Source organism: Danio rerio, chromosome 5 (genome assembly GCF_052040795.2).
Source record: "Danio rerio strain M-AB ecotype USA chromosome 5, GRCz13ab, whole genome shotgun sequence".
In the NCBI taxonomy this organism is placed as follows: Eukaryota; Metazoa; Chordata; class Actinopteri; order Cypriniformes; family Danionidae; genus Danio; species Danio rerio.
This window is the reverse complement of record NC_141025.1, coordinates 41,915,001-41,928,253: the sequence shown is the minus strand read 5'-3', so window position 1 is coordinate 41,928,253 and position 13,253 is coordinate 41,915,001. Positions and strand designations below refer to the sequence as shown.

General features: G+C 33.8%; 2 protein-coding genes across 6 annotated transcripts in view; one reads left to right on the top strand and one right to left on the bottom strand.

Annotated features, from left to right (window-relative positions):
- Positions 1-13,253, bottom strand: part of si:dkey-3h3.3 — a 150,608-nt gene that overhangs the window by 113,823 nt on the left and 23,532 nt on the right. For 2 of the 3 annotated variants that reach the window (XM_087250965.1, XM_087250964.1), the window contains exon 2: positions 12,245-12,354. In XM_087250965.1, coding sequence (XP_087107091.1) covers positions 12,245-12,301 — 57 coding nt within the window. In that variant the 5' untranslated portion in view covers positions 12,302-12,354. Of the gene's footprint in view, positions 1-12,244; positions 12,355-12,948; positions 13,029-13,253 lie in introns of those variants that run through there. The other variant, XM_087250963.1, reaches the window with a different exon arrangement.
- The window catches only part of fsta (follistatin a), a 201,913-nt gene continuing 201,743 nt past the window's right edge, over positions 13,084-13,253 (top strand). For all 3 annotated transcript variants that reach the window (XR_015489785.1, XM_087250844.1, XM_087250845.1), the window contains exon 1: positions 13,084-13,253. This exon is cut by the window's right edge and continues 16 nt beyond it. The gene's annotated coding sequence lies outside the window, so the exon portion shown is untranslated.

Here is a 13,253-nt window from a genome sequence, read left to right as displayed (position 1 = left end):
TGTGAACCGGGCAAGCAATCCCTCCCCAAGGTCCAAAGCCTGACCACAGAGTCACAACACTAGGGAGGCTGGTGAGCTCAACCCACAACTGTTCAGCGGTGGCAACCAAAGGCAGATGGTTGACGAAACTTTACTCTGCAACTGTCATTTTATAAGAATATTACTGTATATTAAACAATCGGACTTACAGTCGAAGGCAGAACTATTAGCCCCCCAAGGAAAATTTTATTCTGTTTCAAATATCTCCCAAGTGACATTTAATAGAGAATGGGAGTATTTCTTCTGGATAAAGTCGTATTTCTTTGATTCTGACTGGAACGAATGCAATTTTATTTTTAGGTCAATATCATAAACCCTATTTTTTGATTGGCTACAGAACAAACCACTGTTGTTCAATGACTTGTCTAATTAAACTTACTTGACTAGAAAACCTAATTAACATAGTTAAGCCTTTAAATGGCACTTTAAGCTGAATACTATCTTGTTTAAGCTTGCAAAATAACAAGCAAAATGCTATGTACTGTCATCATGGCAAAGACAAAATAAATGTAGTTTATTAGAATTTGGTTATTTAAAACTATTTTGTTTAAAAATGTGTTGAAAAATAATCTTCTCTACGTCAAACAACACTTGAGGAATATTTGGAAAAACAGAAGACATTTTAACAGGAGGGATAATCATTTTGACTTCAACTATTTGTAACATTAAAAAGAAGCAAAACAAGAAAGTGATTTATTTACTCACCTTCATTTCATTCCAAATCTTTCTTTCATTTGGCAACACATAAAGAAAGATACTGAAGAGAACTGAAGTAAAATAAACATTACTGGCATTGACTGACAGCAGCTTTTTTTGCTTCGCATAATGAAAACAAAGTATTCACAAATTAGTTTGAACTATTCCATAAACTGCTTTACATCGACAATGTTTTTATGTGTGAAATCCAGAGGCAACTTTGTCTTAAAAAATCTCTTACTCTAGTGCTAAGGAGGCTGTTAAACAAGACAATTACCACAATTCCTACCAGAATAGTTTTAGAGACAATAACATAGATGAATACAAATTCTTCAGATTTATAACAACTGGCAGGCTGACAGATTATCAACTTCTCAAGAGCTGCACCATTGTTAGTGCTTTTAATGTCAATTACATTTGTGTTTAAAGGGATAGTTCACCCCCTAAAAAATAAAATAAAAATTCACCTTCAAGAGGGCCCAAATGTTAACGAGTTTCTTTTTTTTTTTGAACACTAAACAATATTTTGAAGAAAGCTGAAAACCTGTGACTTTTTACATAGTATGAAAAACAAACTACTATGGAAGCCAATTGTGACAGTTTTCCAGCTGTTTTCAAACTAGCTTCCTTTGTGTTCAACAAAAGAAACAAGTAAAGAATGAATAAATGATGACAGAATTGTATTTTATTTGGGTGAGCTATCCCTTCAAATGGATCCTCCACCAAAAAAAAATAAAAAATCTGTCATCATAAACGCTCCCTTAAGTCATTCCATAACTGCATTAACTTATGATTATGAAAAGTATTGGTAACCATTGTACAAAATACGAGAGACATTTCTCATAACATCTTTTAGGCTTCCCAAAAAGTCAAACAGATTTGGAAAGACATGATGATGATTGAAATTTGTATTTATCTTCTTAAATGTTTCCTTTAAGAATTTGACTGGCTAGAATGTCTGAGGAAAGCAGGCATTTTCAAGAACTGACTCTTCTGGAGACTTTCGTAGTCTGTCAGCAGATCTGGAGAGAGAGGTGCTGGTTAAGCCTGATCCTCTTTGCAAAGTGTCGATGAAGAGGACACTCCAAGTGTTACTTGTCAGCATAGCACGTGTGAAAAAAGAATGCTAAGAGCTATGGCGTCCTGTGAGTTGAGCCTTAGCAATCCACGGGGGAATCATGCTCAGGGCTGAAAAGAGCACACTCCAGCTTCTCAGGCCCAGAAAAGCCTGGGTCTCTTCACAGCAGCCCCATGGGCCGACTCTTCATTCTTTTCCAGGGGCAGAAGCCGTCAAAACAGCCTCCTTGGGAGTATGATGGCGTAAAATGACATTGACATACAGATAAGGGGACTTGGGGGTGCAAGCTAGGTTTGCGCTTTGCATCACACTTGGCCTGAAAGCTTTCCTGTTCACAGTATTCATGGAGGGGTTTTGCAAACTACAACTAAACATCACCTATTCATAGTTAACATTAATTAGCTTTCTATGCAGTTCTCCAACAGTGCATATAGTAAAAATATCTAAATATATACATGCAAACATAAGATTATGGCAATTAATGCAGCTATACTAATTTGTAACACTGATCAACAAACAATCTTTTTTGTATTTTTTTTTAAACAGATAAGATTGAATTCTGATAAATATTATACTGTTAAAAATACTTTGCATCTGCTTACACTTAAAATATTTGGAATAATAATAATTATAGTATTATTATTAATATTATTATTATTATTAGTAATAATAATTATAGTAATAAAAATAGTATAATATTCTGTATTTCCATTCTTTCAATTAGTATTTTTTACAGGCGTTTACCTGCATTTTGAATTGTACTACACTACTTTTTGTGTTTTGGGGTAAAGACCATTTCTGTAAAATTAATGGAAATGTCCTGGCTAAATTACTTTTCTTCTAACAATTCACCATATATCAAACCCTATATTGGTAATTGTCATGCGCTTGTTTAGGGAGAAGACTAGCGGGCTGAAATGGTAAAAACAATGGAGGTCAAAACAGTTTAGACGTTTCCTAATAAGCCTGTATAATTTATTTAATAATAATTAAAATCATAAAAGAAAGTCCAACAGTTATGATTTATAACATTATTTATTTACATTTTTAGGCTCAAGCTACTTTAAAGGACCCCTTTGATTGTCTTACCTTGATGACATTTAAGTTAATAATAAAGGGGTCACAAAACTTGCATAATTTATTGTAAAAAAAAATATCTAAATTACATAAATAAATAAATAAATTATATATATTCTCAGTTAAGATAGGCAGTGTATTTTGGTACATTTAAACAAAACATATTTATTAAACAGATATATTTATTGAAAGAAAATTTGTCATTAAACATATCTAACTTAAAGATAATACAATTAAATTCAATAAAAAATTACAACCTACAAAATTTTTTGCTTCTCTTGATTTTTCCCCTTTTTAAAATTTTACCTAATAATTTTCTAAATGTATACATTTGGGTGTACTAGTTTTTGGACCACTATCATAAGTTATTTTGTTAGATAAGCTTCAGATTTGGCTTCAGTACTGACTGATCTAATGTATATGCAGAAATGTAATATTGTATAGCCTATTAAAAATATGAATTTAAACGATAAATTTGAGAGGGGTGTACTTAAATGCTGAGCACTGTATTATATATATATATATATATATATATATATATATATATATATATATATATATATATATATATATATATATATATATATATTTATATATATATATATATATATATATATATGTAATTTTTATTATTTATTTATTTTTATATATATATATATATATATATATATATATATATATATATATATATATATATATATATTCCTCTTGGTCTTAGTTACTGGTTTGTTAATAGCAAATATTGCACCATACAATAATTGTGATCATATATTACTTACTACAATAATGTTCGATAAATTATGTGATGATCCGGCAGGTGTCATTTTCAAATGATACAAATTGATTCATGTAAAACTACCCATATACAGCATACAGTTATCCTTTTACACATTTCTACTTTATACAAAGCACATATTCGCTTCTGCAGTGCAGTGTATCCGATACACACCTCTTATCAGAAACGAGATTACACAGACTTACAAGCTTATATAAATTCACATGTAACTCTTGTCATGGCAACTCCAACACTGATTGAGGCGGGTGACTGGTAATCTTACGACATGTATTACACAGCCAACAAGCTTCCTGATGATAACATCTTGGAAACCAAGGCAACACAAATCCTCTCTATGCATCAACTAAATCATCAAATAGCTGTAAAAAAACACCTTTACGTCAGCTATTGGCCTAAATGACTTTTTTTTTGTGCTATCAGCGAACAGGATAGTATTGCAAAATCATGACATTACCCGATTACTAATTCTATGCTTACTTTAAGAAAATAATATTACATAATATGATATAACTCTGTGGTCTGTGTGTATATATATATATATATATATATATATATATATATATATATATATATATATATATATATATATATATATATATATATATATATATATATATATATATATATATATATATAATATAATATAATATATGTATAATGTTAATGTAAATAAAGCAAGAAAACGGTTCTTTACGTCCTTCATGTTTTTCCATAACTGTATTACTTAATATATTCATAAAAACAAATAAACAGATGTTTAGAATTTTTTTATGCATTAAAGATATTTTGAACAATGTTTGTAACCAGTTAACATAGGAATCACTGACTATGTGCTGCAGAAGTAGTCATGGAAATTTGTAAAATAAACCCATAATTAGATTTTTTTGCATGAACTTTCCCTTTAAATTAGTACTGGAGTCAGTTTTGATGAGCAGTTACCACGAGTTTCTGTATAGTTTTTAAAATTTATAGGCTATATTTATGTTTTACTTGAATCTGAAGAGATGGAATAGTAGTTGCTAGTTAGAAATATCAAATGTTTAATATCAAATATTAAAACGATCATGTGACCAAATAACATGCACACAAAAACAAATTCTCAGTAAAAGTCTATTCATGCGATACTTTCTATACCATAATAACTGGTATTTTGCAAACTCTGGATTCTTCAAATAACTCTATTCAAGTCGTGTGAGTCATTAGGCGAAATTATATTACGCGGTTATAAATCTCAATGTCTGGATGCAGTTTTGATGAGAAATCATGATATGCAGCTTCGGAGAAGTCGAAGGCCTGAACAGGTGGCAGGGCAAAGCCCTTCACATCCAGAGAAAGATCTCCGATAAAGCCCACAATGACAAGAGTCACGTTGCTCTGGTGTCAGTCTCTTTACCAGGAGACAAAACACCATGCTCCCTTAGAAATCCAACGGGATGGCTTTTCAGAAAAAACAAAAAATATCACACGAGTAATTGGAGGCCTATAAGTCGACTATATAACGTCTGTTTTAAAAGCAGTGGAAAGACCCAATTCTACTTGGACCTGCTTGGCTGATATCCAACAGAGATAGCACTTATAAAAAATGTATAAAGAGTACACCTTAATCATTTGTTCATGGAAGCAGTCGACTGGGACAGCCATGCACTAATGCTTTGTGACTCAATAGTCTCCCTTTTTTCCCCCTCACAGCCAATTTGAGTCCGATTATTATGCTTATACAGATCAGGAGGCCCCAAGAGGAGAGAGAGCTCTATGAGTGACTCTCAATAGAAGAGAGGGGCCCCAGGGCCTCACAGGTGAGGATGTCTGAAAACACACAATCAGTCTTATCTCGTCACGTACTGTCCGATGCCTTCTTTTACTATCAGCTCCATCAATTGCTATCCTGTGTCACCCGTTTAAGAATAATCCGAATATGCTGAGGGACGCCATGGAGTCTCGTGGAGGTGCGGCCACCGTTTTAAAACTGAAATAATCGCGTCTTCTAACCTTACAGTCTCTCCAGCGAGAGCATAATTTATATACAGGCGCAATGTATATTTAATGACTCACTTCCTCACAAAAGCTGCATTGTTGTCTTTCTTTTAAGACAACTAATTAAAATACTGCATATATAATTTGCTGCCTTTTGCTTTCATAAGCATTGATGCATTATTTTACACCAGAAGAGCATTCAATCGGTCATTCTGTTTTCTACATACAAGCCGTCTATACATCCATCTACATATTCAGCATTGTTTTACTGTATGCTGTCTGAGAAATAAATCTGTAGTAAGTAATAAAAAGGTTTTGTATTTTCAAGACCAACTGCGGCAATATATCAATTCAAATTATCAAAGTGTCAATAAAGACACTTTCCTTTGCACAGATTTAATTTTCAACATTAAAATTGGTCAGAGCAGAGACAATCCAATCTGAAAAAATAAATATTATTAATAAATAATTAACAAACAGTGTACTAACAGTTCATACTAACACGTATATTTTACTAATACAAATACTATAACAAGTATTAGCAAATATTTTTATAGACTGCACTAAATATAGTTTTAATACGAAGGATTTTTTCTTCATTTGTTTTACAAGCATTATAAATTTTGCGTTGTGGTTTGAAGTTAACAGAAATGTTTTTAAATGAATGGATAATTTACTTAGAATAAAAATGTTTTAATCATATTAATAAATATAGTTCTTTATTCATTTATTTATTTACTGTATGGGTTGAATTTTTCATCTCGCCTTGCAGAAATATACTTATTTTGGTGTTTCTCAGAGATTTTTGTTTTATTGATTTATTGGGATGATAGCCAGTTTCAAGGTTTACCATGGTTTGGAAAAGGTTTTAATACTGCTAAAATGTTCTGTTATATCATTCCCAAAGTATACTGTATGTAGGTTTTTTTTATGTGTTATAAAGAAATCTGTATTTTTGAAACTAATGAAGAGAGCAGAAGTCAGTGATTTATTTTAATTATTTAGCCTGTCATGTTTACTGTTCCATTATATTATAAATGTTTCCTCATATAAAATAAATTGTGTTCAATGAGAAAAAGTTTTTTTTTAACTAGACATTTAAAAAGAACTTGTTTTAGAGAAGTAATCAAAATACTGTAATACAGTGTTTTTTTATCATACCGTCAGAAACGTATAACATGCCTAATTTCAATAAATGAACAACACATTTACCAGTTCAAAGTGGTACTACAGTGCTAACATGACATGAAAAACTGTTAATTTTCTTTCAGTAATTTATTAACAATTTCCTTTTTAATCAACTCACCAACCCACTATAGTTAGTTCAATATGATTTTGCTTCTTCCATTAATAGTTTTATAAAATTCATTATATTTATGTGTAAAACAATATTATTGCATTTTTAAAAAACGACTCGGTATGCTATGTTTTCCAGTATCTTTGAGAGAATAAAAAAAGCATGAGTTAGTGAAGAGCAGGATTCAGATGCGAGATATTCTGGAGGCGTTTGACCTGTGCCGTAATTTATCTTCAAAAGAAATATTTCCATGAGGCTTCTCAGGCTGTCAGTGTGTGAGAGGTCTCGCACACCAGTATTATGCTGGAGATTGCAGGCAGAACAATCACACCTAGCAGTCTCTATCCTCTGCTACGCCCATTATGAGTGTTTATATTGAATCTAATACTGATTCTCCCCGGAGGAAAAGGACCAAAAATATTAGGGTACAAGGCAAAAGTGCAGAAGCAGATTTTTCAATGAAGGATAATTGTCCAATGATACAGAAAATGTGACTTGATAACAGAATACAACCCCTCATCTTCCTGGAGGATCCATATAAATTATCCCAAATAATCATCCCATCAATATTTCTGTTAGGCAACAAGGAAAAATGTCACAAGAGAAGCATTTAGAGCTAAACAATGCCAGAAGACACGTAAAAAAAAATGTCAAGACACAAAAGAGGCATTATTTGAATAGAAATCATTGTTTACCAATAACAATCACCATGAAATGATCGGACCACAGACACACAACTATCATAATGAATAGCAGACCCGCTTGTTTAATGCATGGGGTTAATTTAATCAGTAAACTCAATCCGTTGCGGGTGAAACCAACCCATTTAGTGCAACACATTCCAGACTTCTAAACAGAGATGCCACAACTAATTAAGCCACTAACAGGGCAAACTGCTCTCCCTGTGACACAATTATGTGCTACCTAATAATGACGTGGGGAATCTGCAAGACGGCCCGGTTCAAGGTCCCGTGTGGGAAAGCAGACATGTCATGGGTGTCCTAGTATTTAACCTGTCCACCAATAAGCTGCTTTGCCTTGACTCCATCACACTGGCACTTTTACGAGAGCACATGAAAGAGATTAACGGCTACGTCGGACGGGCATCTCAAATGCAAATGATTCACCTGCGCATTCCCAGCGCGACGTGTTGCCATGCTGCAAATTATGGGACGTTATTTATTTGCTTTGCAGACGCCCACACAAAGGGCAACTTAACATCGCAAACAGCTTTACATATGGACCGTTTAGACCGAGCCATAAGACACCTCCTTTTAACCTACACCCCTTCAGCTGCACGTTGACTCTGAATCATTGCACTGTTGCACTCCAAAAGCCCTGCTTGGGGAATTGAGCAGTTCAGTTCCTTGATAGCGCACTAAAAAAGATTAAGCCCACATTTTATAAGGCTAGTTCCTGGGGAGTAGTATATTTCAGTGATCCGACTAAGAAAGTGTTGTGAAAGTGCTCTTGATATGAAGGGCTGAAGGGCTTGAAGAACAAGGCTGACCGGCTGGAATACTCTAGTCTATTTTGTTTTGTGAAGATTTTTAGTCACATTTACAGTCTGGATGAATTTGCAAATTTAAGCAGTGAAGATTTTTTTTAGAATAAAAACAACAACAACAACAACAGCAACAGCCTCACGGCAGTTCATACTTTTTAAATGTTTTTTTTTTTGTAACGCCCAATATTGGCAAATACATTTTAGAATGATCGGCTCAAGCTCCAATAAACTATAACTGTTTTAATTTGAAAGAGATTATATGATTCATACAATCTAGACTTCTTCAAACAATTAATTAGTTATGTTTTTCCCTCTTAGCTCAGGCTGAAAAAAAAAATGTATGATGGGAACAGACTTTGACGTCTTAGCTTCAGAACATGAATCTAGTTAGAATACATCAAACATATTTGACATGTTCTGCCAATTTTAAAATGCATTGTTTTCGCTAACAATGTGTTTAATGGTTGAGTTTAATTTTCTTAATCAATTATCTTGATCAGCAGTCATTAAATAATCATAGATGTATAGTTGGATAGCATACGAGGCCTTTTGTTTTTAAATCTGTTCAGATTTGAAAAGTTCTATAGTGTATTCCAGCTCTACAATGGCTAAAAAGCTGTTATTACTGTAATGCTGCATTTGTCAAGAGTGTAAAATCTGCTTGTAAATGGTCCAACTTCATAAATACAAACACTCAAACTCACAAAACAGTGTGCCACCTCATAGAGGCATTCGTTTTTGATTTGTTTGTGACTATCATGACTGCTCTCATACGACGAAATACAAAAACACACTTGGCCTTCGTGCTCTCCTGCTTGTAGAAATCTAGAGAGCATTGACCTTTGTCACATGCGATCTGCGAGTTTTCGGTCAGAGTTGCCGTCAAAACACTCTGTAAACATGCAAAAAAACAAAAACAAGCTTGACTGAAAACCACTGAATAGGCACCTCAGCGATTATGCATATTACCCAGAGACACTGATTCCGGTGCTCTTCAGTTTCTGTGATGGGTAGAGGCCACTGGGTTCTCTGATAAGCATGGGCTAAACAGAAAATCACTCACTCATATTTGTTGAGCGTATTTGTTTTTGACATCTGAATTTAAATAAGAGGAAAACAAACAAAAAATGGGCAGACTGAAAAATCAAGCTATGTATTGCACCTATTATACATTACTTCAGAGATTTCTCATTATTGAAATTGCATAAAAAATAGGGAATAAGCTACAAAAACTGTATATGAATCATGATAACCCTTTAACTACCCCACCAAGAAGAAAACATTTTTGGATTGCACTTCTTAACTTCTAATGTCGCTAGTTAACACACTCAATGCATTTTTTAACACATGCCATAATTTCAAAAATACAATCCTCTACCAAATGGTAGATATGTTGGTTTATGGTAAAAGTACCGGAATAAATACATATACTTTGAAAAATCTAAAAATATGAAGTGTAAGACCAATTTATTTTAAATCAATTCAAAATAAAATATATTTGAATACTAAATCACCTTTTTTTAAGTATGTCATAAAGCATTTTTTAGATTCTCATTTAACATATTTTATGTGTGTGTGTGTGTGTGTGTGTGTATATACACACACACACACACACACACACACACACACACACACACACACACACACACACACACACATATACATATACACACATATATACATATACACACACACATATACATATACATACATAGTGTTCAACAAAAGACAGCAACTTATAAGGGTTTACAATTACATGAGGGAGAGTAAGTGGTGAGGTCCTTTTCATTCGCTTTTAAAAAGCGAATAACGATTATTAATATTTATAAGTATTATTAGTAATTTGTATAAATTTGTTCTGAAAACTAGCAAATTGTTTTCAAAATGATTGTGATATAATATTCCAGTTTGGCCCACATGTATACATTTTTAATTTTTAAATCTTGAAAATTCATTTGATAAGCCATTTCAGACACATAAATCGCAATCATAAACACAACAAAACAAACACACACACACACACAAATCTCTAATTTTGTGCTTGGACAAAATATACATTTTTAGCTTGCTCAGGCTATTGAATTTGCAGGGATTTTTTTTCTGTGTCTATTTTTTAGTTTTTCTTTTTCCATATCTTTGGTTGCTCATGCTGCAAAATGGAAGGCGCTTGTTTGTCAAAGGGGCTGAGAGCCTTGTCCATTTTGACATTCACATTCTAGCAGTAATGATCCTAAAAGCTGCAATTAAGCTGACTGTCACATCCCGGGGAGCACGCGGGCAGCAGCACAAGGCCTCGTCCTCGAGAGCTGCACCCATTGCGCCTGCCCAGGATCCTTCCCTGTACACATCATTTTTCAACCCCCCCATCTCTCTCTTTCTCCTTGTTTTCCCCGTTCCTTTATTACAGCCTTCATCTAGATTTTTACAGTGGCCAAGCACATCTGTGCAGTGTTTATAGTTGTAGGGAGATTATGTATTATTTGTATATGCAAAAAAAGCGAAGATAAAAGCTTATAATTCAATTAAATAGGTTTCAACGTAAAAAATAATACTGCACTTTATCCGTTTAGTTATCTGCCTGTGAATCAGATAGCTTTATGCTTTAAAGGAACACCAAATACAAATTCCCAACAGTAATCAGATATTTCTAAAAGAGTAGAACAACAGAAGTGTCGTCAAAGCAAGGGAGTGTCGTGACTTTTTATTTCTCTTTTTGCATTTGATGCCTAGGCCCACTCCTTTGGGAGATGAAACGAAAACTCTGTTATAAAATCATGAAAAGGATATGGACAACAGCAGGTGGGCAAATCTATCAAAACCCCTGGCAAACGCACATGCAAGCGTACACACATAAAGGGGCAAAATCATTTTAATTAGCTGAGTGAATGTGATTTGCTGAATGCGGGGAACTAGGCTCTGCACACATTAAAATTGGTCTAATTTTCTGCAAAAAAGTCCCATCTGAGTGGACCTGGCCACAGTCAATCAAGTTAAAAGCTATGGGTGCTTAATTTGATTTACCAATATAAAATGCAAATGAGGTGATTAAGTGGAGAGGGGAGGCAGAGTAGGAGCCTCTTTTAAACCATCAAGTTAAATGTGAACAGACATCGGACTGGCAGCAGCAAGAATGTTTTAGCATATTCGTTTGATTAGAGGTACAAAAATTTAATTAGTGTGGCTAATTGCTTGACAAATTGCAGCACACTACTGAAAAGACAGATTTTTTTTTTAAAACCGTGCAAAACCCCCTCCGTGTGGAAATTTTGTCCAAATGGCCCCTATGCCAATATGTGAAAAGCATAATTAAATAAATGGAAGATGGCACAACAGTACCTTACAATAGCAAATGAGATAATGCCTGTAATTAGGTGGGACACAAGTCTATGTCCATATGTCGTGTTTCTCTTCAGCTACTCTCCGTTCCTCTCGTAGGACAAATCTAATAAGCCTTCTTAACTAGGTGAGGCTCTCCTGGGATGCTGAAGAGCTGCTGGTCTGAGTCGTCATATAGAGGAGCAGTAATCGGAGTATGAAGCATATAATCAGGGCAAGCTCCTGTACTACAACAAACATGGTGGATTTTATGCTAGAGAAGTAGTGCATTTATAATAGTATTCTGTGATAAATTCTGTTTTTTTTTTTTTCAAATTACAAAATTTTTTGATGGCTATAGTGACTGTCCATGTTTGCACATAAAGCAAATTCTTATACATAAAAATATTTCTTAAATAATTTTTACCATTTTCTCCAGTTTAGGTAGCAGTATTTTCTCCATACCTTTTTGCTCCCAGGTACAATGTGTTCAGTCTCAGCCTTCAAAATGGTCTGTTTCATTCCAATTGGCTGGCTACAAAATAATTTCCAGCAATCAGGGTTTTCTGGTTCACCTGGAAACGAAGATGTGTTTACAAGATACTGGGCTGATAAACCACATGCTTTAGAAGGAGAATTAAAGATTGTACATTAGTGGGATCAAATATCAAAGTAAACAAAGGATCTTGGTCTGAATAACCTGCAACTATAGACTTAATGTTAAACAATATACTATCCAATACAACAGTTGTTAAACTCCAGTGTAAGGTCATTAACAGATTTAAAATAACATGCATAGTTGTTTGCCTGTCTTATATTCCTGAATGAAATCCAGACAGTATTATTGGATTGGTTATATTTATACTGCATTTCCATGAATTAGTAGCCTACTATAACAAAATAAACCAATATTCTTACATTATTGGTTTATTTCTTATAGTTGGCTACTAATTCATAGAAATGCATTTTGTTAGTGCAAAGACCTAAATTAAACATATTTGTATGACGAATCTTATCCACTGCTGTTTATTACCAAATTAAAAAAAAATTGTATGAAGTTTACAACCGTCGCATTAGTCGATGAGGTTATAGCAAACTTAAGTTAGCCTAAACATTATAAGTAACATTTTGTAACAACTGTAGCACACTGTGTATTTTATAAAACTTACCGATGACATATATCGATCATTGGTTTACTGAGAAAATCTTGGAAGTCCTGGGACAGGTTTCTGCGTCTATAGTAAACTTTGAGATTAGCCCGGATGAAGGTGCAAACTTAAGCCGTTTGCGTCGCACTGGAGACCAGTGATGTTAATGACTATCGCGGGAATAGCCGATGGAGAACATAGCAGCAACGCGCTTTTCCTCAGAGAATTAACAAGAATGAATCTCCTCATTGCTGACCGACACAATCAACAAACGCCACAAACGTCGCCACGGTAAACCCGTAGCTTTTATGTGGGGTGACGCCAAA